This window comes from Pinus tabuliformis, chromosome J, assembly GCF_031772625.1.
Source record: "Pinus tabuliformis cultivar Carrire ecotype Pingquan chromosome J, CPIR1, whole genome shotgun sequence".
In the NCBI taxonomy this organism is placed as follows: domain Eukaryota; kingdom Viridiplantae; phylum Streptophyta; class Pinopsida; order Pinales; family Pinaceae; genus Pinus; species Pinus tabuliformis.
The window spans coordinates 1,409,466,531-1,409,490,395 of record NC_142295.1 but is presented as its reverse complement, the minus strand read 5'-3'; the positions used below and the strand labels follow the sequence as shown (position 1 = coordinate 1,409,490,395).

General features: G+C 39.1%; 1 protein-coding gene across 1 annotated transcript in view; it reads left to right on the top strand.

The window, feature by feature from the left end:
* The window catches only part of LOC149232633 (external alternative NAD(P)H-ubiquinone oxidoreductase B4, mitochondrial-like), a 75,405-nt gene extending 54,175 nt beyond the window's left edge, over positions 1–21,230 (top strand). Inside the window, exons 4-5 of the mRNA XM_089379463.1 lie at positions 20,586–20,705; positions 20,826–21,230. Coding sequence (XP_089235589.1) covers positions 20,586–20,705; positions 20,826–20,913 — 208 coding nt within the window. The 3' untranslated portion in view covers positions 20,914–21,230. The remainder of the gene's footprint in view (positions 1–20,585; positions 20,706–20,825) is intronic.
* The last annotated feature ends 2,635 nt before the right edge of the window (positions 21,231–23,865 follow it).

The following is a 23,865-nucleotide window of genomic DNA, read 5'->3' as shown; positions in this document are numbered from 1 at the left end:
ATTTTAAGTTTAACGTTTTGTGAATTTTAGATTTTTAGTTTTCATTTTTATAATATGAAAAATAAAAAATGAAAAAAAGATTTATTTATAAATTTTTAGGCTTAGTTTTATTTTCATATAGTTAGATTTCATAAAAAAAAAAAAAATTCCACAATATTTTTTTGGTTAAGTTTCATTTAAAAAAAAAAAAATAAAAAAATTTGAAAAGCATAAAAATATTGTGGAAATTTTCATTGTCAGATCCAGTTATTTTCCGGAAATTATCATGTGGAATAAATGTTTATCATGAATATTTGTTGCATTTGCGTGGTTGTTTAAAGCTTTGATCAAAATTTTCCTAATTACTGGATATTGTTATTGAGCTTTGCCCATTTTAAGAGCGTCGTTGTTTCAATTGATATCTTGCGTCGTTCTAGCTTTCATGATAAATGCTTGCTCTACATGGTTATTGTTGCAGCATCTGACAATTAAGCGATTAAATATTTACTCCATAAGGCACTGGTCTTTTAAATTTCTAAATCCATCTAGTGCTTATCATATCGTGTTTCGTGTCTCCCAGCCCAATTGTTTGGCAGTTGGTCTTCATCTTCTCATAGCGTCTACCCCCCTTAGCCGCGGGAGACAGGCTTAAACGGAGGGATCGGGGATCAGGGTGACAGCCCCCGGTTTGAGCGTTGTCGTGTCAATCTGCGCGACAACAAGAGGATCTAGTTATTATGATCCTCCATCTCCTTCACCCCACCCCCATTAATATGAGCCTAGGGGCATCACGCAAGGTTCCATATCTAAGGAAGCTTTTAAGACAAAATTGTTAAGCTTGATTATTGAGTTCTCCATATTTAAGGTGGAAGGAATGAGCTAGTGGTGCAGGCCTGATTCATGTTTTCCCTTTTTGTTCATGATCTCTTTACATGATTCTAGGTCATCTTATTATCCCACCTCCCATCGTTGTAATCCTGCATATGATTTTTGTTATGTTTATTCTTGGTTCTATCTCATGATTGATCATAGGGATAAGGGAAAGGATATTGATCTAATAATATGCTAGTTACATTGGATACATAATTATACCTAGCTCATGCATAGTGTACTAGCATTGCATATTCATTTTGCATAGCTATCATCATCATCTCATGTTCTCATGCTAGATTAGCTTGCATTTAGCATAGATTTACTTTCCTATATGGATTTTTTTTATGAAAAACATGGGCAATTATAGTACGCCCAATGCACATGCTTTCAAACAATTGTATTGTAATGTGCAGGTTACAGGTATGTGGTCCCAAGAGATTGTTGGAGTTCTCAAGAACTCCCCGTTCAAGTCCATGGATCATGCGATCTACGGTGAGCTCATGACCCAATCGGAGCCAGATGTTACCCACCAAAAGTGGGTGACCCCAAGGAGAAAATTTTCTCCTATTCATCTATTCCAGCCAGCAGCCAACAACCCTTTTAGCTAGCTAATGATGACATGCCATTTATATCTCCACCACCTGCATCAATCATTTGTTCCTTGTCCGAATGCCAAGACTCAAGAGCACATGTTGGTAGGTGGGCTAATGATTGAAAGGTACCTTATTCATTTTGTAGTTGGATGCTTATGCTTCTTGTATTTGGGCAATTTTGCATGGATTATGGGGTAATTTGGAAGAAAGAAGGGTATTGGCCATGATCTTGTTGCCTCACCTTAAATGGGGGGTTAATTTTCAATCCTAATGGTCCATGGCTTTAGAAAGGGGAACTACTTGCGAAGCCGTGATTGAGATAATGTAGTCCCATCTCCCCCTATTCCATACTTACCACTTTCCATCTTCATTACAAGCCCCTATTCCACCTCCATTCTTTGGGTTCAACTGACCACTAGTTCATTGGGATTCAGCACTCGCACATCCTCATACCTGGGTAGGGCCTAGAAATGTACCCTGGTAGGTTGATTAAAAGAAACAAAAAGAGCATATAATGGCCACAAGTAAAACAAAAGAAAGATCAAAATGCAAAAGATGGTCGGGACATTCAAATTAGTATGTGAGCAAAAGCCAAAGATGAGCTCTACCTCATTCACATGGCCATCACTCGGTTCCTGAGCCAATGTTTCCCTATCTCATAGAAGACAAGGAGCCCTTGTATGTCCCAATCCTTGATGGGAAATGAACTATCCCATCCTTAAGGGTGTCATAACAGCTATACATCATATAAAGCAAGCTCTCATTCTTTGAGCTACGAGCGGTAATACAAAGAAGAATCAAGAAAAAGTAAAAGGAATTTAGAGGGGTGGAAAAACAAAGGTCGAGGTAACTCATGCATCCATGATTGCTCCTTCTTCACATCTATACAACAAGCATGAGGTACTCCATCATAACCAGTCCATTTGACCATGGCACTTGGCCATGAAGTCTCTTCCGCTCTGTTCTGTCATTATTCACATGGCACATATCGATTGAACAATGGACCAAGGACATGTCACTTCCCCTTGGGGGTTGAGAACACTTAATAGGATTGTCTATTAACCACTCCTACCTAGGGAGGTAACACCATTACGTGACTAAGGCCCCAATTTTGGAAGAGAAGCCTTATATGAAGTGTTAATTTGTCCATTTCTTTTAAGCTTCATTCACTTAGATGCAATAATGATTAACATACCTAATGGTGAAAGTTGCACCACTAGATATTGTGTGTAATTGGCAGGTGGTTCTATCTATATGCCTGGGCAACTTAAATGGGGTCCAAATCCTCCAAACAAACATATCAACACCCACAAGTGATGCGTTGAGAGCAATGGGACTCTAGACAGTTGTAGAGCATCATTTGTATCCATGGGCACCTCCAACACTGACATAGTTCCTGCAATTTTTCCTATATCATTTATGGGATGATGCACCTAGACCAGTGTTGATTTGGGGTAGCATCGGATGTGCTCTAGCCACGAAATTTGGTGGAGAGGTTGGGGCACATGAGATCTCCAATACCCAGAAAGGGTTTGAGCAGATTCTAAACAGATCAGGAGATATTAAAATAATTAATATTTTTAATAGAGTCCCTATGTCTAAACTTAGGGAAAATAAAATATTAATGTGTATTAATATGAATCTGTGTTAGAATGGTCCAAAAGACAAGGATCAAGCCAAATCTCATCTTAGCCATTGATTAAGGATTCAATCTCGGTTGTTGAATCGTCAACAGGAAAAGTATAAGAGGAGGCTTGAGGGTCACTTTGTAGTATACCTAGGGGGGATAATATGGGGTACAGAGGGAGGTACCCAAGGGGATAATGTAATAATGGGATGGGCCATAATAATAAATAAGGTGGTTAACCCGTATCATGTAAGGGACCACAAGTAGTTAGCAATAATGTAATAAGCCCATGGTATTAGATAGATGGTATTGAGGGAACCATGTGCTATCTAAAAATTAGTTAATATTATGTAAAAATTAGTTAGTGTAGTTTATTAAGCAAAAAGGCATGATCAAAGATCATGCCCATTCACCAAGAGGCACCTAAGGTAGTATATAGCCCGGGCCTCTCACAAAAATGTAATCATCATCATTCAATTATTAATAACATATTTACTTATTTTTGTTTATTACCGAAGTCTTCTACTTCATCTGGTATCAGAGCCTTCGTTCTTGCTATCTGTTCCTGCCATCACGCCTTTCCCGAACAACCGTCGAGCCACCACCGCAGCCGCCAAACCCCCGCTCCCCCGCTGCGTCTATCCTCTATATCTCCATCACCCCCGTCCACTTCGCTGTCGTGCTCACATCTCACCGTGTCACTTGCGGCCCGCTTGCCCAATCCTTCGCCCTCCTTCACGTCCACACCTCTACCATTCCGCTACCACTCGCAGCTGCTTCCGCTGTCCACAGCCCTGTCCGCTGTCTGACTGCTGACCAACGCCACACCATCCGCTGTCTGCCGTACATCGCAACACCGTCTGACTGTTGTTCTCGCCCTCTGTCTTACTGGCTCTGTCTAGAACAACACAGACTCCTGCGGTCCATTGTTGTGGGCTCTGCGATGATATCCACACAAGGTTGACGGTCAAACAATGAGAACCATTCACATGTGACTTTTCAAGTAGATGTGACTGCCCATACAAATACGCTATACGCATATGTATATATTATAAATACATATATGTAATTATAACTATATATAGTTTTAATTATATATAATTATATATAGTTTTAATTATATAGTTATAATTACATATATAACGTTAATTTAATTAATTTAATTTTTTTAATTAATTAATTTAATTTAATTATTTAAAAAAAAAATTAAGTTGGCAGACAAATTTACATCCCCACAAACTCATTCAATGTCAATGTCAATGGCTGATTTCAATAAAAAATTAATTGAATTGGAGAATAGGATTACTAACCACTCCGATGATGTCAATAAAAAATTCGCTGATTTCCAGAATAAGTTTAATGGGCACTCTGACAATATCAAGAGGCTTCAGGACACGACAAATCGAATAGAACTACAGATGGGGCAGAACCATAGCCAAACCGAAATAAATCAAAAACAGACCTTGGCATTGTTGAACCACTTGTGTAGAAAGCATGATATTACACCCGAACAACTACTCCAAGAAGATGGAGAAAATCTAGAGCACAATTCATCAGACTCAACAAAATCAACAAATTCTCAAAAAGCTGAATCTCCAAAAAAATCAGCAACGCCCCACCAAGAAAATAGTAATGCAATTTTTTCAAATAAGCAACTCTGGGATACATTTAGCAATCAACATCCTTTTTTCGCTCAACCATTAGCGACATATCAGCAAAGGGCAAAAGTCGAGATGCCTAAATTCGATGCAAACGAAAAATACAATGTTGCATGAATAAATAAAGCAGAAGAATACTTTGAGATTTATGACATCAACGATGATGACGAAAGGCTTAGGCACGCATCCATGAAAATGGAAGGAGAAGCATGTAATTGGTATATGTGGTAGAAGAAGACGACAATCGCCATCAGTTGGAGGAAATTCAAAGATGCATTCTTTAAAAGATTCCAAGGTGTAAGGGAAGAAGAGTTTTTTTCATCATTCATCAAATTACGACAAAAAGGAATTTTGGATGAGTACACTCAAGAATGGGAAACCTTCGTGACACGAGTACCTGGGTTATCAGAGTCTCGTCTAGTTCAATCATACTTCTTCGGACTTAAAACTGATTTACAAGTAGAACTTGACCTTCATGACATTAAGTCAATAGAAGTAGCAAGACGGAAAGCAAAAACTGCTGAAAAGAAATTTGAACAAACACTGTGGTCAAACCCGGAAAAACTATATTCAAGACGAAGAGTACCTCAGTCTGTTGATTCAAATAATACAAGATATGTTCCACCACATCGTCGTGAAGGTGAAAATCTAATGTGGAAATACAAAGGATAAAAGAAAGCAAATGCAAATGTTGTGGTGAGAAGTGGGACCCCAAACATAGGTGTGCTAAGGGAAAAGAACCAAAGAACCTATATAATTGTGAAGCAACTAATGATTCAAACAATGAAGATTCTGACATAGAAGAAACAAAAGATGCCCTAGAATTCTCACCAGAATTAGATGACGGAAGTATTCCGCAAGTGTCACTATCAGCTATGATAGGTATATCACAACCTTAAAGCTTAAAGTTAAAAGGACACATAAAGAAGAACAATGTAGTGGTTCTCATCAACTCTGGTAGCACACACAATTTTTTAGATGCAACCGTGGCAAAGAGACTCAATATTTTTTCATTTCCCTTACCAAACATGAAGGTGATGGTAGCTGACGGTAAGAAGATTGAAAAGGTGGGAAAATGCCATAAAGTCAAATTGCAGATTCAAGACTTTAATTTAGAATCTCCGTTCTTCATTGTACCATTAGGTGGATTAGATGTAGTCTTAGGTATCCAATGGTTACGAACTCTAGGCACTTATGTTGCCAACCATCAAGTACAATTCATAAGATTTAAATGGGGAGGTCAGAGGTACAAATTACACGGATTCCAAGCACCAGAGAATCAAATTGTATCATCATCTCAGATGATGAAGATGATTCGAAAAGGAGCACCCGCTTATGTAGTACAATGTCACCAATTAGAAATGTTATCTGCAAATATGATCAGTGAAGAATCACCAGAGATACAAGATCTAATTCAAAAGCATGAAAAAGTATTTCAAGACCTACCTATGAAAATGCCTCCTAACAGGGAAATTGAGCATACAATAGAAGTCAAAGCAAGGTCAGACCCCATCAACATCAAGCCATACCGATATCCACATCACCAAAAAACAGAAATTGAGAGATTAATCCAAGACCTTTTAAAGTGTGGGATCATCTCGAAAAGTAAAAGTCCATATGCTGCTCCAGTGGTATTGGTAAGGAAGAAGGATGGTTCATTCAGGCTATGCATTGATTATAGAGGATTGAACAAAATAACAATTAAAAACAAGTTCCCAATTCCCTTTATCGACGAAATGCTGGATGAGCTACATGGTGCAAAATACTTCTCAAAATTGGACTTAAGGTCAGGCTACTATCAAATCAGGATTAGATTGGAAGACATACCAAAAACGGCATTCCGAACACACGAAGGTCACTATGAATTTAAAGTAATGCCGTTTGGGTTAACCAATGCACTAGCAACGTTTCAAGCAACTATGAACGAATTATTTCGTCCACATCTAAGTTTGTATTAGTATTCTTTGACGATAATTTAATTTACAGTAAAACTTGGAAGGAGCACTTACAACATCTGGATAAAGTTCTTACACTACTAAAAGAGCATCAATTTTATTCAAAAAAATCCAAATGCACCTTCGGAAAGGAAGAAGTAGAATACCTTGGACACATTATATCCCATGAAGGCGTAAAGGTAGATCCTAATAAAATCAAAGCTATAAAAGAATGGACCAAACCTGTTAATGTATCCAAGCTAAGAGGGTTCTTAGGTTTGACTGGATATTACCGAAGGTTTATTAAAAACTATGCACATATAACTGCATCTTTGACAAACCTTTTAAAGAAGAATTCATTTCTATGGGATGAGGAAGCAAGAAGGTGTTCTGAAAAATTAAAGGAAGTTATGTCTAATGCCCCCGTATTGGCAACACCAGATTATTCTAAACCATTTATCATTGTGTGATGCTTTCGGATTTGGTATAGGTGCAGTGTTCATGCAAAAAGGGCATCCAATAGCTTCTGAAAGTAGGAAGCTCAATAAAAGAGAACGCCTCAAGTCCACATACAACAAAGAAATGCTCACTATTATGCATGCACTAGCTAAGTGGAGGCAATATCTTTTGGGAAGTAAGTTCTCTATTCGAACAGACCATAATAGTCTCCAGCACCTCTTTCAACAAAAAACACTTTCCGAAGAACAACAAAAATGGATTGAAAAAATTGTTGCCTTTGACATGGAAATACTACATAAAATGGGAAAAGACAATGTAGTAGCAGATGCGCTATCTAGGAAAGATGAAGAACCAACACTACTTGCAATCTCGGTTGTTGTTCCTGAATGGCTTAATGAGATTCGAAGTGAGTGTGCCAAGGATCCAGAAATAACGGCGATTATCAATAACCTTCCCAACAACTCAAAATTTGAATGGAAGAATTATATTCTATGGTACAAGGGAAGAATCTATCTAAATGCAAATTCCAAGTTTAAATTTAAGATACTCAAGGAGTCACATGACTCACCGTCAGCCGAACATGTAGGATTCTTTAAGACTTACTACAATGCACATCAATCCTTCTTTTGGAAAGGAATGAGTCATGATATTCAGAAGTATGTAGCAAAGTGTGACACATGTCAAAGGAATAAAAGTGAAAATATTACGACACCTCGATTATTTCACCCTTTAAACATTCCGAATCAAAAATGGGAAGAAATTTCGATGGACTTTATTGAAGGATTACCCGTATCTGAAGGCAAGGACAAGATTTTCGTAGTGGTCGACAGACTCACCAAATATGCTCACTTTATGGCAATAAAGAAATCATACTTAGCTAAACAAATCGTTGAAATATTCTGCAAAAATATATATAAATTACACGGTTTTCCGAAAGTCATTGTGAGTGATAGAGATGCCAAATTCAAGGGTAATTTCTGGAAGGAGTTGTTCAACCACATAGGAACCTACCTAAATATGAGTTCCGCTTATCACCCTCAAACAGATGGACAAACAGAGGTTGTCAATAAATGTTTGGAGGCCTACCTACGTTGCTATGCTACAGAAAAACAAAATAAGTGGGCTCAATGGTTGCATCTCACTGAGTGGTGGTATAATTCTACTTATCATACGTCAGCAAAAATGACGCCATTTCAAGCTTTGTATGGATATGAACCCCCAAAATGGAAGGATCTAGCTATTGTCCAGACAAATCTACCTGTTGTTAAAAATCAACTAGAAGAAACCCAAAAAATCGTCCAAATACTGAAAGAAAACTTGAATAATGTGAGGAATCGTATGAAGCAACAAGCAGACCGAAACAGAACTGAAAGAGAGTTTGAAGTCGGAGAATGGGTGTTTGTCAAGCTCCAACCATACAAACAATTGTCCTTAAAACAGAAAGGAAAAACAAATTGGCACCAAAGTTCTATGGACCTTATCAGATCAACAAAAAGATCAGCCAAGTTGCGTATGGTTTAAGCCTTCCAGAGAAAAGTCGTGTTCACAACGTCTTCCATGTCTCCTGCCTTAAAAGGGCACTAGGCGACCATCAATCAGCGCAAACAACGCTTCCATCCCTGGATGATGAGGGAAGGGTCATTCTAGAACCAGAAGGTATTTTATCTACTAGAGAAAGAAAGCTTTGACATCGTACAATCAAGGAATTCCTGATCAAGTGGAAGGACTTACCCGAAGAAGAAGCTTCTTAGGAGAATGAATCATTTTGTCAAAAACATCCGTCGTTACGTATGCTTTGACGGCAAAGCATTCTTTCGAGAGGAAGGCAATGCTATGTAAAAATTAGTTAATATTATGTAAAAATTAGTTAGTGTAGGTTATTAAGCAAAAGGGCATGATCTGTTCACCAAGAGGCACCTAAGGCGGCATATAGCCCGGGCCTCTCACAAAAATGTAATCATCATCCTTCAATTATTAATAACATATTTACTTATTTCTGTTTATTATCGAAGTCTTCTACTTCACCATGGTAATGACCCATGGTATTGTATGTATGAGACCTATATAGAGGCTAGAGACTCCCCATTGAGAGATGTCAAGGATTATTGTATTGGCAAGCTTATGGCTTGTGGAGTGTTCTCCTTCGTTAAGGAGTGAATGTATGGTGTTGCCCTACCTTAAGGGTTTGATCAATAAAGAGAAGCAATTCTATATTCAAATCTTGTTATTTTTTGGGTATATTTCTATTATTTTATATTTTCATATCAAATCTATAACAAGTGGTATCAGAGCATTTTCTTGGGCAAAACAGAGTATTTACTTATTTTATTTTATTTTGCAAGAACTTTTTGGGGCGACGAGTTTGCAGATCAAATCTGTATGTTTTGGAGCAACATTTGCAGAATCTAATTGCAGATCTGGGTTTTTTGTGAAAAAATACCCAATTTGAAAAAAAAAATCGGCCGAATCGGAGTCCAGATGAGGGAGATATCGCTGATTTAAAAATCAGCTATGTTGCAGACATTTTTCGGGGCGACAAGTTTGCAAATCATATATGTATGTTCTGGGGCAATATTTGCATAATCTAATTGTAGATCTGAGTTCTTTGCAAAAAAATACCCAATTTGAAAAAAAAATCGGCTGAATCGGAGTTCGGATGAGGGAGATATTGCTGATTTAAAAATCAGTTGTGTTGTAGACATTTTTCGGGGCAACGAGTTTGCAGATCAGATCTGTACGTTCTAGTGCAAAATTTTCAAAATCTAATTACAAATCTGGGTTCTTTGCAAAAAAATACCCAATTTCAAAAAAAAAAATCAGTTGAATCAGAGTCTGCATGAGGGAGATATCACTAATTTAAAATTAGCTATTTTTTCAGAAAAGTTTTGGACGGTGGGACAGTTGCAACGCGAATTTGAAATTCCAGTGCCTAGATCGGAATTTCTATCACATAGGAAGATGCAGAATGGTTGTTCCATTTCTGAAAACAGGTCATAATAGGGATTCTGAGCAATATTGACTAAATTGTGACAATTTCAAATTTTCGCCAAGTAAGTGAATTTTTTTCCCAAACCCTCTTCATGGCGGTTCTATATTTTACAGGAAAAGATAATGATCCTACTATTGAAGAATACATAAAAGCAAAAAAGTTATTATGGCAAAACATTAGAGATTTTGGGTAGTGGCTAATTTTACAGATGAGGCGGCCACATGGTGGGAATTACTTAACAAAAAGAAGTGTTCTAACCTGCCCGATGAAGAATTTGAAATTTTCCTTTTAGACAGATGGTATCATGCTAAGAAACAAGATAATGAGAAATGTGTGGGGTTATTTTCTACTGGTATCTGCTTATTACAGGTTCATGGATATATTCAGAAGGAGAAGATCATTGTGTCTATAAATCCTAGTTACAAGCAAAATCTTATAAATGTCAATTTGGCAAAAAAATTGCAAATTCCACCAAAACAAATGGAGCACACACAGGTTAATAATGAGGAGGTGCAAGTTTATTAAGATTTTTATGGACAATTATGTATTGGATTCTGATTTTTATGCTTCAGATATGGCTAATGTTGATGTTGTTTTGGGATACCCTTGGATGGAATCGGTGGGTACTGTCAATATTAATGTGCAAAAGAAATTCATGAAACTCTAGTATAAAAAGAAGAAAATAACATTGCAGGATATTTCTATTAAGACCTAAGCAGAAACTATGGAGGCAGAAGCACAAAGCTCTAATGACACTGACACATCAGATGATGAACCTTTAATGGTCGACAACCAAACACAAACATCAAACCAGGTACCAAAAAAATAGGGAGAATCCAAGGAGGCTGAAGCAGAAAATGTTACAGGTACTGATACATTAGATGAGGACTCGGTGATTGAAGTAATATTGGAAGATAAGAAACAACAACAGACACCACAACATGTACCAAATACCAATCAAGCTCCATTAGGTGGTGAATTAAAGAAAAAGACACTATTGGTTAAAACTTCAGCGTATCAGCACCCACATCACCCTGCAAGAAAACAACCAACAAGATGGAAACGAATTAGCCACAAAGACAACAACCCTTGCATGACAGATAGAGGGGCGACGATCTACCTACTACGCATCAACACAGAGAAGTCGCCAAGGTCAACTTCCATCTCAAGTGAGTGAGGCACCAGCGAGGTCGAGGATTCACCTTTCTCTGGGATGGCTAGATGCACGTGCATGGTACCAGTGGACTACTCTTTTGAGTAGATCTTATTATTTGTGTTCTTTGTATGTTTCGGGGATGAAACATGTTAAGGGGGGTGGAATGTAGTATACCTAGGGGGATAATATGGGGTATAGAGGGAGTTACCCAAGGGAATAATGTAATAATGGGATGGGCCATAGTAATAAATAAGGTGGTTAACCGGTATCATGTAAGGGACCATAAGTAGTTAGCAATAACATAATAAGCCCGTGGTATTAGATAGATGGTATTGAGGGAACCATGGTAATGACCCATGGTATTGTATGTACGAGGCCTATATAGAGGCTAGAGACTCTCCATTGAGAGATGTCAAGGATTATTGTAATGGTAAGCATATGGCTTGTGGAGTGTTCTCCTTCCTTAAGGAGTGAATGTATGGTGTTGCCCTACCTTAAGGGTTTGATCAATAAAGAAACATTTCTATCTATTTCTATATTATTATTTTTGGGTATATTTGTATTCTCATATATTTCTGGGTCAGATCTATAACACACTTGGAGATCACACCAGATGATTAGTCATTCTATTCTCTAGAGCGGGGTTTGCTAAGAGAGATAGAATCAGTGATTGGGAGAACAACTGAGGGGCATTGAGTACAGAGGAACAGAGAAGGCAAAGATTGTGTCGGGAGAGCAGCGTAGCAGCCAAGGAGAGTGACGCAGAGCCAACAAGGGCTCACGCAGAGGCCGCCAAGTGCTGCGCAGAGCACCAGAGAGCCCATCGTAGCTGATGCAGAGGCTCCCAAAGCTGACACAGGGCCTCCTGAGGCTGATGCAGGCCAAGAAAGGCTGACACAAGGCCAACGTGAGACAGAGAAGGAGCAATTTTGTGCTGAGGAGCTGTCGAAAGGGTTTTCCAGGGTTTCAACTAGGAGATTTCTCTCAAACTGTGAGGTATAGCTGCTAAGGAAATTCTCTATTGGGTAGGCCAGTTACGACACCCAGATTGTACTATGACATTGCTTAATAAGAAAACCCTCAGATAGCTGCATCGGTTTTCTTGCATTGGGATTTTCCGGGGACATTGGTCCAAAAATAATGGTGTCATGTGGTGTGTTTGTTCTTGTTTCTTTTAGTTGCTGATCTGTAATATGTTGAGCATGCACTGATGTTTGTTTTCAGTATTTACTTTGTAAATAACTTGTTAAAGAAAAATAACAAGTAGGTAGGAATAAATCAGAATAAGTGCATGGAGGGTTTCTAACTAAGTAGACTTAGAAACTTCAACATGGTATCAGAGCGAGGTTGCAGATCATAGGAGGACTAAAAGACATCAGCCGAACGGAGCAATAGTAGCAGAAAACAACTATCCCGAGGTGACAGAGGTTGTTTCTAGCAGCGCAGAAGCCAAGAAGTGTGACGCAGAGCCAGCCAGAGCAACGTAGAAGAAGCCGGGAGCTGCGCAAAGCCTCAAAGAGGCTAGCGTTGCTGACGCAAAGGGCCAGAGGGTTGACGCAGGGCATCCCAAGGCTGATGCAGACCCATCTGGGGTGACATAGAGCCAGTATGAGGCAGAGAGGGGCTGACGCGGTTCACAGAAAGGAAGTTGCTGGAGTCTAGAAGGCTACAGAAATATTGCAGAGTGGAGCTGGTGAGGTACTGTAGTCAGAACAGTACTTGACAGAGTAGGGCCAAAGGAGTTGTTACCGAGGGTTTCTAGCCGAGGAACCTGGATCAGCAGTGCAGTTGCACAAGACGATCAGAGTAGGGGGCATCTCGACAAGCGGTAGAAGGATTTCCAGGAGGGAAATCAGGACTCAGAGGGAGTCCAGAAGAGAACTTCCAGACGGGAAGTAGAGACTCAGAGGAGTCGAACAGAGAACTTCCAAGAGGGAAGTAGAGGAGCGTCATGGCACTTCATGGGGTAAGAGACCAGGATAGACTGGACGGAGCATCGAACTTCGCAGTTTGGAAGGCCAGAATCTTATCAGTGCTTGACAGGAATCGTGTCAAGAACTTCGCCTTGAAGGTTATAGCTATCCCAGTCAACCCCAATGATAATGACAAGTACGAAGAGGCGATGGTGAGGGCCAAGTGCATTATCCTTGACGGGGTCAAGGATCATGTGGTACCACATATAGCCGAGAAGGAAACGACAGTTGAGATGTGGGAGGCTCTCAAGAACCTGTACCAGCATACTTCTATGCAGAGAAGAATGTTGCTCGAGAACTAGATGAGGTCGTATCAGATGAAGAAGGATCAATCGATTGACATCTTCTTCGGAGGACTGAATGAGATTCGAGACCAGTTGACTACTATAGGAGCGACACTGGATCAAGAGCTTATGGTGAGGATAGCCCTGAACGTTGTCTCAGAAGATTGGGAAGTGTTTGTCCAAAGTATCCTGGGCAAAGGGACTCTCCTACCTTGGGACGAGATGTGGGCAACTCTACACCAAGAAGAGATCAGATGGTAGTCGAAGACGGGTAGCAGCAGCAAGGGGATGAAAGTCAAGCAGGAGGAGGAAGATGTTGCTCTAGCATCTGAGGGAAAGCAGGAAAAGTGGAAGAATAAGGATCTCTCCAAGATCAAGTGCTTCCACTGTGGGGAGTTGGGTCATTATGCAACCCAGTGTCCAAGGAAGAAGAGTAAGGGAAAGTCTTCCGAGACTAAAGCAAAGCCAGCAAGGGCAAAGAAGGAAGTATTGACAGGCGATGACTGTGCCATAAGTGCACACACACCACTTGAGCAGAAGTGGGGAGACATCGAGTTGTAGTCAGATGGACTACAGGCGATGAGGGGCAGGATCCTCGAGGTACCCAGCCTCTTGGATTAGACCTTGCTACGGGAGCCTCAAAGAGGAGTAGCAGGACTGGCTGACTCGGGTAGAGATGGATGTAGATGGAGCGGCAGAGAGAGCTACAGTGCAGGAGTCCCAAGACAGCACAGAGCTAGCAGGTTGCAGTAGTGCGAGAGGCGTAGGAGTGTTGCACCAGTGCAGGAAGGCACAAAGAGGTGTGCAACGATGCGAGATGCAGGGAGTTGTTGCAGTAGCACAGAGGTCAGAGAGAGGGAGCACTTGTTAGTGGCAGAGGGAGCTTCAGCATCAGTGGGTGTTTCTAGCCCAACAGGGAGGTCAGTTGGGAGATCAGTTACTTACTTCTCAGTAACTGAGTTGTAGTGCAGCAGTGGGCAGCACGATGCAGCATGATGAGAGGAGGTGCAGTGCGAATGCAGTGCTGGGAGAAAGGACCAGCAACAACACGGATGCAGAGGGAGCTGTCATACAGATGCAGCAGTGGCAGTGGCAGAACCATGGGCAACAATACAGGAGGCAGCAATGCAGAGGATGTTGGGTAGGAAGGCCTAGCATCAGCATAGGTATCGATGGCGGATGATTAGAGCAGTACTCAGTGACGAGTATTTCTAGAGCACAATCCTCGCTAAGAGGGAGTGTTGATTTGGGGTAGCATTGGATGTGCTCTAGCCACGAAATTTGGTGGAGAAGTTGGGGCACATGAGATCTCCAATACCCAAAAAGAGTTTGGGCAGCTTCTAAACAGATCAGGAGATATTAAAATAATTAATATTTTTAATGGAGCCCCTAAGTCTAAACTTAGGGAAAATAAAATATTAATGTGTATTAATATGAATCTGTGTTAGAATGGTCCAAAAGACAAGGATCAAGCCAGATCTAATCTTAGTCGTTGATTAGGGACTTAATCTCGGCCATTGAATCGTCAATAGGAAAAGTATAAGAGGAGGCTTGAGGGTCACTTGGAGATCACACCAGATGATCAGTCATTCTATTCTCTAGAGCGGGGTTTGTTAAGAGAGATAGAATCAGTGATCGGGAGAGCAGTTGAGGGGCATAGTGTACAAAGGAACATAGAAGGCAGAGATTATGTCGGGAGAGCAGTGCAGCAGCCAAGGAGGGTGGTGTGGAGCCAACAAGGGCTCACGTAGGGCCACGCATAGGCAGCCAAGTGCTGCACAGAGCACCAGAGAGCCCAGCGTAGCTGACGTAGAGGCTCCCAGAGCTGACGCAGGGCCTCCTGGGGCTGATGCAGGCCAAGCAAGGCTGACGTAGGGCCAGCGTGAGACAGAGAAGGACGGACGCAGTCCAGATTGGGTAGACGCTGGGGTTGCAGGAGCAGTTTTGTGCTGAGCTGTTGGAAGGGTTTTCCAGGGTTTCAGCCAAGATATTTCTCTCAAACTGTGAGGTATAGCTGCTAAGGAAATTCTCTATTGGGTAGGCCAGTTACGACACCCAGATTGTACTCTGATATTGCTTAATAAGAAAACCCTCAGATAGCTGCACCGGTTTTCCCACATTGGGTTTTTCCGAGGACATTGGTCCAAAAGTAATGGTGTCATGTGGTGTGCTTGTTCTTGTTTCTTTTAGTTGTTGATCTGCAATACGTTGAGCATGCACTGGTGTTTGTTTTCAGTATTTACTTTGTAAATAACTTGTTAAAGAAAAATAACAAGTAGGTAGGAATAAATCAGAATAAGTGCATGGAGGGTTTCTAACTAAGTAAACTTAGAAACTTCAACAACCAGCATGCCCCCAGTCAACTTATCAGTATTACAAGGTCAGGCAGTTGATCTAGGGCACATATGAGGTTTGTTTCATACCTTGAGACATGGGAGGGCTAGCACCACCTTCAGTGCCATCAACGTTGGAACAAAATCAGGTTTATTCACCACTTGGAGACCCATGCAACCCATGTTTTTGCCCCAAGCCCAAAACTGAGGCCCACAGAGTATTATGCTAGAGATCTAATGGCCAACCCCTAGAGTGCGATATTAGAGGGCCTTTACACTTGTCTTGGCACTCAAGACCCCCCAACGTAATCCCTAGGAGGGAAATACGCTAGCATAACATCAACAATTACCTCACTTTGGCTCACATATGTGGAGATATTTGTGTTTTTATGAGAGCTACAAGCTAACCTTGTGACCTTGCTTGTAGTTTGCCCATTATTTTATTGTTTAAGGGGCTTGTAGGCTAAAATAGGCCTTAGTAGGACACATATAAATTAGAGATCATGTCATTGTGATCTCTCATCATCACACATTGGAATTTCGGCCTCCTTAGAGGAACTTACACTTGCTTTCTTGTGGATTTTTGGAGATATTTGGATGCATTTTGATGTTTGGAGTTGATCTTGGATATTCTTTGGAGCTATTCTTTGATCTAATGGATGGAAATCTTGCATGTTATCTTGTAAGTGAACTTTATTGTTGAATATCTATTTCTTGAATGTCTAATGTATGGAATTATTGATTCTAGGTTATGCTAAATTGTGCCCTAATTTGTTGAAGATCAATTTTGAATGCTATCTAGATGAATATTGCATGCATTACTCATACATAACATGTGATGAATTGTCCTAGTGGTGAACTCCTAGTAGCTCTCCCATAAAACTCCATTTTTCCATTGAGTGGGTAAATGCTTGAAATTTGATTGCTAGGGCATCAAATTTCGGCCTCCTTAGGAACAATTTTAGCTAATCTTTGACATCCTTGACTCCATATTCTCAAGGGACAAGGTACTAGTCCAATCAATTGGTGATCATTCTCAAATTTTATCCATATTTTCTCTCTCAATTCAACCCTTTCAAGGCTAAGTTAGGAAACTAGGGCTTGGTGCAAATCCCTAGGCAAGAGGAATTTTGGTGGTTGGAGAGCCTAAACATCAAGAGGATAATATTTGCCACAAAATCTATCCTTTTGGTGGGCATCCACTTCAATTTCATCCATAAATTTCCTTTCCCTAGTTGTTTGCCTAAGAGGACACCCTAGTTCTCTTTCCTTCAACTTAATGGCTTCCATGAAGGTTTCATGAGCCTTGGCATAGCTGATATACCTTGTAAGAAACCTTTCCTCCTAGCCTTGACCTTTGGTTACTCCAATACTCACAAATTTATCAAACCCTAGGCCTTGTGCCCTCTTTTCTAGGTCTCATCATAGAAAACAAATTGCTTTCTTGTGAAGCCTTGGACCTAAGTTGTGTCTTTCTTGAAGAGCTTGTAGCGAGATCATTTCACACATTAACCATAGGATATCTATTATAAGTGATTTGTCCCCTACTGGGACTCCTCCGATCAGTGAAAATCCATAAAGAGTGGGGGTTTTGGTTGTGGTGACAGTGGGCCACTACCCTATTATTGCTTCTTGGTCTAGCTTATGCTTTGTAGGGTTTCCCTCTCCAATGCCTGCTAGATTTTGTGGCAACAATACCACTTTCTGTGGTACAGGAGCCCTGGTGTCTCTTGTTAAGGGACTAATAAGAAATCTTCTTCGGCATAAATATTGTGTTATGTGCATGATCTAATTGTAGGTTTATTATCCGTTATGAAAAAAGTTTTAAAGTTATGCATTTCAATGTGTTTATGTTTTATGTTTTGTGAAATTTCCAAAACATAGACCAACCCTGGGGTGCAAGGAATTCTAACACAACATCGAGGATCTAGGCATCACTTTCACAAAATAAACCCAAATGGCCTTACATGGATATTACTTGCACACATTTGGGCTTACAAATGGCGTGGTCAAAAGTTCTAGATTACCCTGGTTGAAAGAGGAGTAATAGTAACCACAAAGGTGAAGCATGTGAACAATAATACAACCAAAAGTGGTCAATCATCCAATTCAACCTGTGATCCATACTAGAATGACTCTAAACATTAAATGAAAGCACTTGATTACAAAAACAGTCAATGCACCTCATATTTGAGGACCCACCTGCATTGGATGAATAGACTAATTGTAATAAAGCACTGACCAAAGCATGGATGGGAGGCATCTAAGGCTAACTATTTGTGGATCATCATAGGGATGCTGGTTGGCAAGCTGAAACAATGGGATAACAATTTTCTCCTAGGGGTTACCCTATTGGGTGGGTAAGAAGGACCACATGCAAGTACTTTGTCCTTTCTTCTCTCTTGCACAGTTAGGGTGCACTCATCCTCCTATGCCTCATTCAGATTGGTTCATTCATTAATCCTCACTTTTTCCAAGGAGCCTTTCAAACCAATATGTACAAGACTCTTCGTGGAACAAGGATAAATGTTCATTTTGTTGCAAGAAACCAACCCATCCTATTAAGGAAGGTAACAACTTAACACCCGAAGCATACATCCCAATTTCACTACTTCGTTTTCAACCTAGCAAACAAACTTCTCTATTTTGGGTAACTCCCATGCTCACGACTAGCAGCTCTCTCTCTAAAGTATCCCCATATGATGCAAATGGTAACATCCAGCCCTTCTTGATAAGTTGAAGGAGCAGGTTAACATATGCCCTGGGGTTCAATGTTGCTATTCTATAAAACAGGGCTGCCAATCAGCTTTCAGGGGATTAGACATTTTGACAGAGGTCATGGGAACAGATTGCCATCATCCCTTTTCCTTTCTTCTCTTGACAGACTTCTTCCGCCTCTGCATGCCAGACATGGACAGAGCAGCTCACAATATTCTGATGACTATGATTTTGTTCTTTGCCTCTTGATTAATACATTGAATGGATTCGATAATGCTTTATTTTTACTTCTTTATATTTTGTGGTTGTTTGCATGCGCAATTGTGCTGCAGGGATATTGTCCGTTAATTCTGTCTACCTATTTTAAATTTCTGCTTTCACTTAAAGTGCAAATTATTCATGCTTCACTCACTTAATCACTGCTGCAATTTGGTTAATAAATCTGATCTCACCCTTTTCATTTTAATTTGTGAATTTACCACTATTCTTGAGTGCTTCTAGGCAGTTAACGAACAGCTTAGTGTATTTGTTTTGGTCAGAGTTTACTTATTAATGATCAGAAAATACGTATCCTAGGGACACCCCCTGGGACTAGAAAGAAATCGAATGGAAAGAAATCCAGTGGTGACAGAGCTAGATTGCCTATAATTATTACTCAGATCTGTTCTTTCTTCTCGATGTAGATTTGCATGATAACAGGGCCTTGAACTTTTACAATAGGTGAAGTCTAGTAGGGGATTAGTTGCTTCTTGTATTGACAGCTGTAATATGTTGTAACCGATGTTTGGCTGCAGGCATGCTTAGGCTTTAGGGTTTGGTTCCCATGTCTAACAATAGACTGATATTTGTTATAAAGCTAATAGGGTGCAGAGCTGTTATACTATGTTTTTTCATCTTCAACAAATAGTCAATATATCCATCCCTTGATGAATGACAATAATTAATTTCTGCTTCTGTAATAACGTATGAGGAAAACAACTTGAGTGTGTCTCAGGTATGAATCTGTCAACGTGAACCTGAGTACAATCTGTTATCATTTAAGCGTGTAGTAAAAACCATTTATCTTCAATAAAATTGTATTACTAATCTGAAAATATGTACATATTATTTTCTGGTAACCAACGTTTGCCTATAAATTTTCTTTTGGTTTTATTGGAGCTTTCCCTTTGTCAGACGTCTGCAAATAGCATAAACCATTTATCTTCAATAAAACTGCATTTCTAGCCTAAAAATGTGTACAGATTATTTTTACTGACTAACGTTTTTCTATAAATTTTCCCTTGGTTGCATTAGAGGTTTCCCTTTGTCAGATGTCTGCAGATTGATAAATAGCACATGCTTTCCATACTTTGTTCTTCCCTCAAGTGCATAATTGTCTTTTGAGAAAAGGCATTTGAGTCGTTTTTCCTTTACAGGCCGGTTTTTATCTCGTGTTATGCATAAGTGCAAGTGATGTATGTATCTCTTTCAATTTGTTGTGATAAAAAATTCTGGTGCTCATTTTCTCTGCCCCCTTATTGCACTTCTATTCCAGTTCATGTTAATTCTTTTTTTAGTGACTTCACTATCATTAATATGTACCATTGACCTTATCTTTAGTGATTCATTTCCTGGACCAGCGACCTTTCCGCTGCATGTTTTTTTCTTAACAGTAATATATATTCTTCTTCTTGACAGGCATACCTTTCTTCTGATTTCTGTCTCTCTTGAAATACTAACCAAATCCTCCATTTAATGGTTCTTGGATTATGGATTATGTTTTATATTGTTCTTAACAGATAACTGGTTTCGGCGTCAAGTTACTTAACTGTCTCATGTTCCATGCATATTTCCATATATAAAGATCCATCACTCGTTATTTTGGTGGAAGCATTGCAAATGTTCTTAGTTTGCTCTAACTTTTTATGAGGTTTCACCTTTTTCTTTAAAATGATGATGATGTAATTTTCCTTCTTACAAATTGAAGCCACAACAAGTGCACTAAACGTGAAATGATGGGTAATAAACAGGTACAAACACTTTGGACAATTCGCTCCTTTGGGAGGCGAACAAACAGCTGCAGAATTGCCTGGGGACTGGGTTTCCATAGGTCATAGCAGTCAATGGCTTTGGTACTCTGTTTATGCCAGGTATGCCTTGATCTCTCCTATACGCATATTACTTGTATATCACTGTCTATATTTCTATTATCTTGCAACGATCTTCAATTTATCCATGCTGGCTTACTTCATTGTTTTTGGAATTTTCAGCAAACAAGTTAGCTGGCGTACAAGAACACTTGTAATTTTTGATTGGACAAAGAGGTTCATTTTTGGAAGGGATTCAAGTCGCATGTGATACATACTGCCAATTCATTTACTTATTATTAAAAATGCTTTGTTTTGAGATGTGGGCTGTAAACATAACTACAGATTAACAACGTAACAATATTGAGTTATTTTTATCTGTACCTAACTTTCACCTTATCTCATTATTACTTTCCATTGACTTCTAACTAACTGTTTCACATATAATAAGTTAGCTGGCGTAGAAGAAACACTTGTATTTTTTTATTGGACAAAGAGTGTTCATTTTTGCAAGGGATTCAAGTCGCATGTGATAGAAGATATATTGCCAATTCATTTACTTATCATTAAAAATGCTTTGTTTTGAGATGTGGGCTGTAAACTTAACTACAGATTAACCGCGGAACAATATTGAGTTTGAGTTATTTTTATGTGTACCAAACTTTCACCTTATCTCATTATTACTTTCCATTCACTTTACTTTCCATTGACTTCCAGTTGAGTAATTGTTTCACATATAATAATTTCTTTTTAGTTTTGATAATTTAATGATAGTTTAGTTTATATATATGAGCGTTATTTTTATGTGTACTTAACTTTCACCTTGTCTCATTATTACTTTCCATTGATTTCTAATTAAGTAATTGTTTCACATATAATAATTTCTTTGTAGTTTTGATAATTTAATAATAGTTTAGTTTATATATAGATATTGTATTCTAATTTTTTTATTGAATAAAAAAAATAAAATTGAGAAGGTTTAGTGTTTGGAATTAATTCTACAATAATTTTTTTTGACTAAAAAATGATTACTGTAAAACTAATTCCGAACACTAAATATTCTCAAATACTTTTTATAGAAATCTTTAAATAATTAAATGAAATGAAATGATATTTTAATGTCCAAGAGACTAAAAATAGTCTATGGGATTATTTTTTGCAATTCAATCATTTCTTTGTTCAAATTGATGATGAGCTGGCCCAACTTTCCAACAATCCCTTCACTGAAAAGGCAATGCCAAGAAACCGATGCTAGCATATTCTCATAACTTTCTCTGATGTCTTTGAATGCATCACATTCCAAAATGAAATGTTTTTCCCATTCCACTGCCCCAGACGTGCAAAATGTATACACCCATTCTTCCCAAGCTTCTTTAGGTCTTTTCCACGTCCTGTTTCATAGCAAAGTTGATGCGAGTTGGTTCTTAATTGAGCAATAAGAACCTTTGCCCTCCATGGAATGCTAGCTCCAATGAACTCTTTTTGTTGTAGATCCCATGTAGGGTTGAATTCCTCAATGTAGTATTTCTTCCTTCTACCCAATTCTTTTCCCCATACCCGTTTACGAAAATTCTCCATAACAAAATCCTTTAGCTCCTTGCTATTTGTGGGATAGGCATTGAGGTAGATATTTCATTTTTGCATCCATATGTAGTTTTGTTTCATCCATGTTTTTTTTCTTTCGCTCATGCCTTCATTGAACATAACATTAGGCCATCTACCTACCCCCATTTACTCAAATCTTTTTAGATATCTTATGAGCCACACCATAGCAATCGCTTCGATGAGAGTTGCTCCTATTTCACTCAACATTATCTCATAAGATAACAAATTTTTTATTTTGAACTTGTTCATAATCAAGTGTTTTTGGATTTTCTCAATTTGTTTCCATTTTGAGATGGGGGTGCTACTAGCCCACAATTCACACCCATATAGCATCACTAGACAAACTAGGAGTCCAAAAAGCGTTTTAGACATTTTCCAATCCCATAACTCTGTCTCTCTACATCTGTTTTGAAGAGCATATAATGCTTTCCACCCTCCTAAAATTCTCTTCCTTTTGCAGTCCTCCCAATTAAGTTTGTTTTTGAAATCAATCTCGAGGTACTTGTACTCATTTACTTCTTCAAGAATGTTGCCTTCAAAGAAGAACGTATGTTGGCTCTGCTTCCTTTTATTAGAAAAAATCATTATTTTGGTCTTGCTAGTATTGACTTACATCTCCACTTCTCTACAAAAATGCTCAAAGGCATATAAGTGCATTTGCAATCGATGCGCTGATTTAGAAATCAATACAAGATCATCCGCATATAAAAGAAGCTTTATCAAAAACTCCCCCAACCGAACACCATCTCCACCTCGCAGATTTATCCACTCTTCCAGTTTATCAATATATAAGCAAAAAATAGTAAGAGATAGAGGGCAACCTTGCTTGACTCCAATGTCACTTCTAAAGCTTTCTGAAATACTTGCTGAGGTCGTAATTTTGACTTTCACTTCTTCATAAATTCTATGGACAACGGCTCTATAATGCAAAGGAATTTCAAGTTCTTCCATTCTACGCCACTACTTATCTCTAGAGACTATTTCGAATGCCTTTTTGAAGTCAACAAAATCGTTGAATGCTTCTTCTTTGTCCTCCCAAACCTTTTCAACAATATGATCCAGATGGATGTTGGTGGCCACCTACCTATCCCATATGGATCCCCATAACTGTCCCTTTCAATTTTTCAGTTTCCTTAATTATAGCACAGTTTACTATTTTTAGCATTTTTTCGGGTCCTAAACTTCTGGAGCCGTTTTGAGGCCCTAAACGACGTTTTTTGGGAAATCTACCGGTAGCGATTTTTCTATCTAAAAATCGTCTTTTCCGTCGTAGTCCTAGGAGAGATCTTTCCAACGGGCTATCATGCGCGTCAAACGAAGATAATACAACCAATTCACGACCCCGAGAAGTTGATGTACCAACTTACCCAAAAACGGGGCCCACAATTTGGCGTTTCATCTTCTAGGGTTAGGTTTTGGAATGTGAAGGGTTTTCCATTGTTTCTCAACAATAAATAGGCCTTCGAGCCTCATTGTAACACAGTTCAGAGGCATGTAGCCGACACATCTCTTTTCAGAGATAAGCTACCATCGCCCTAGATAGGTTATTTCCATTTCTATTTGTAAGCATATTTCAGTATTTTACAGTAATGAAATGAAGTATTATTTCCACTGCATA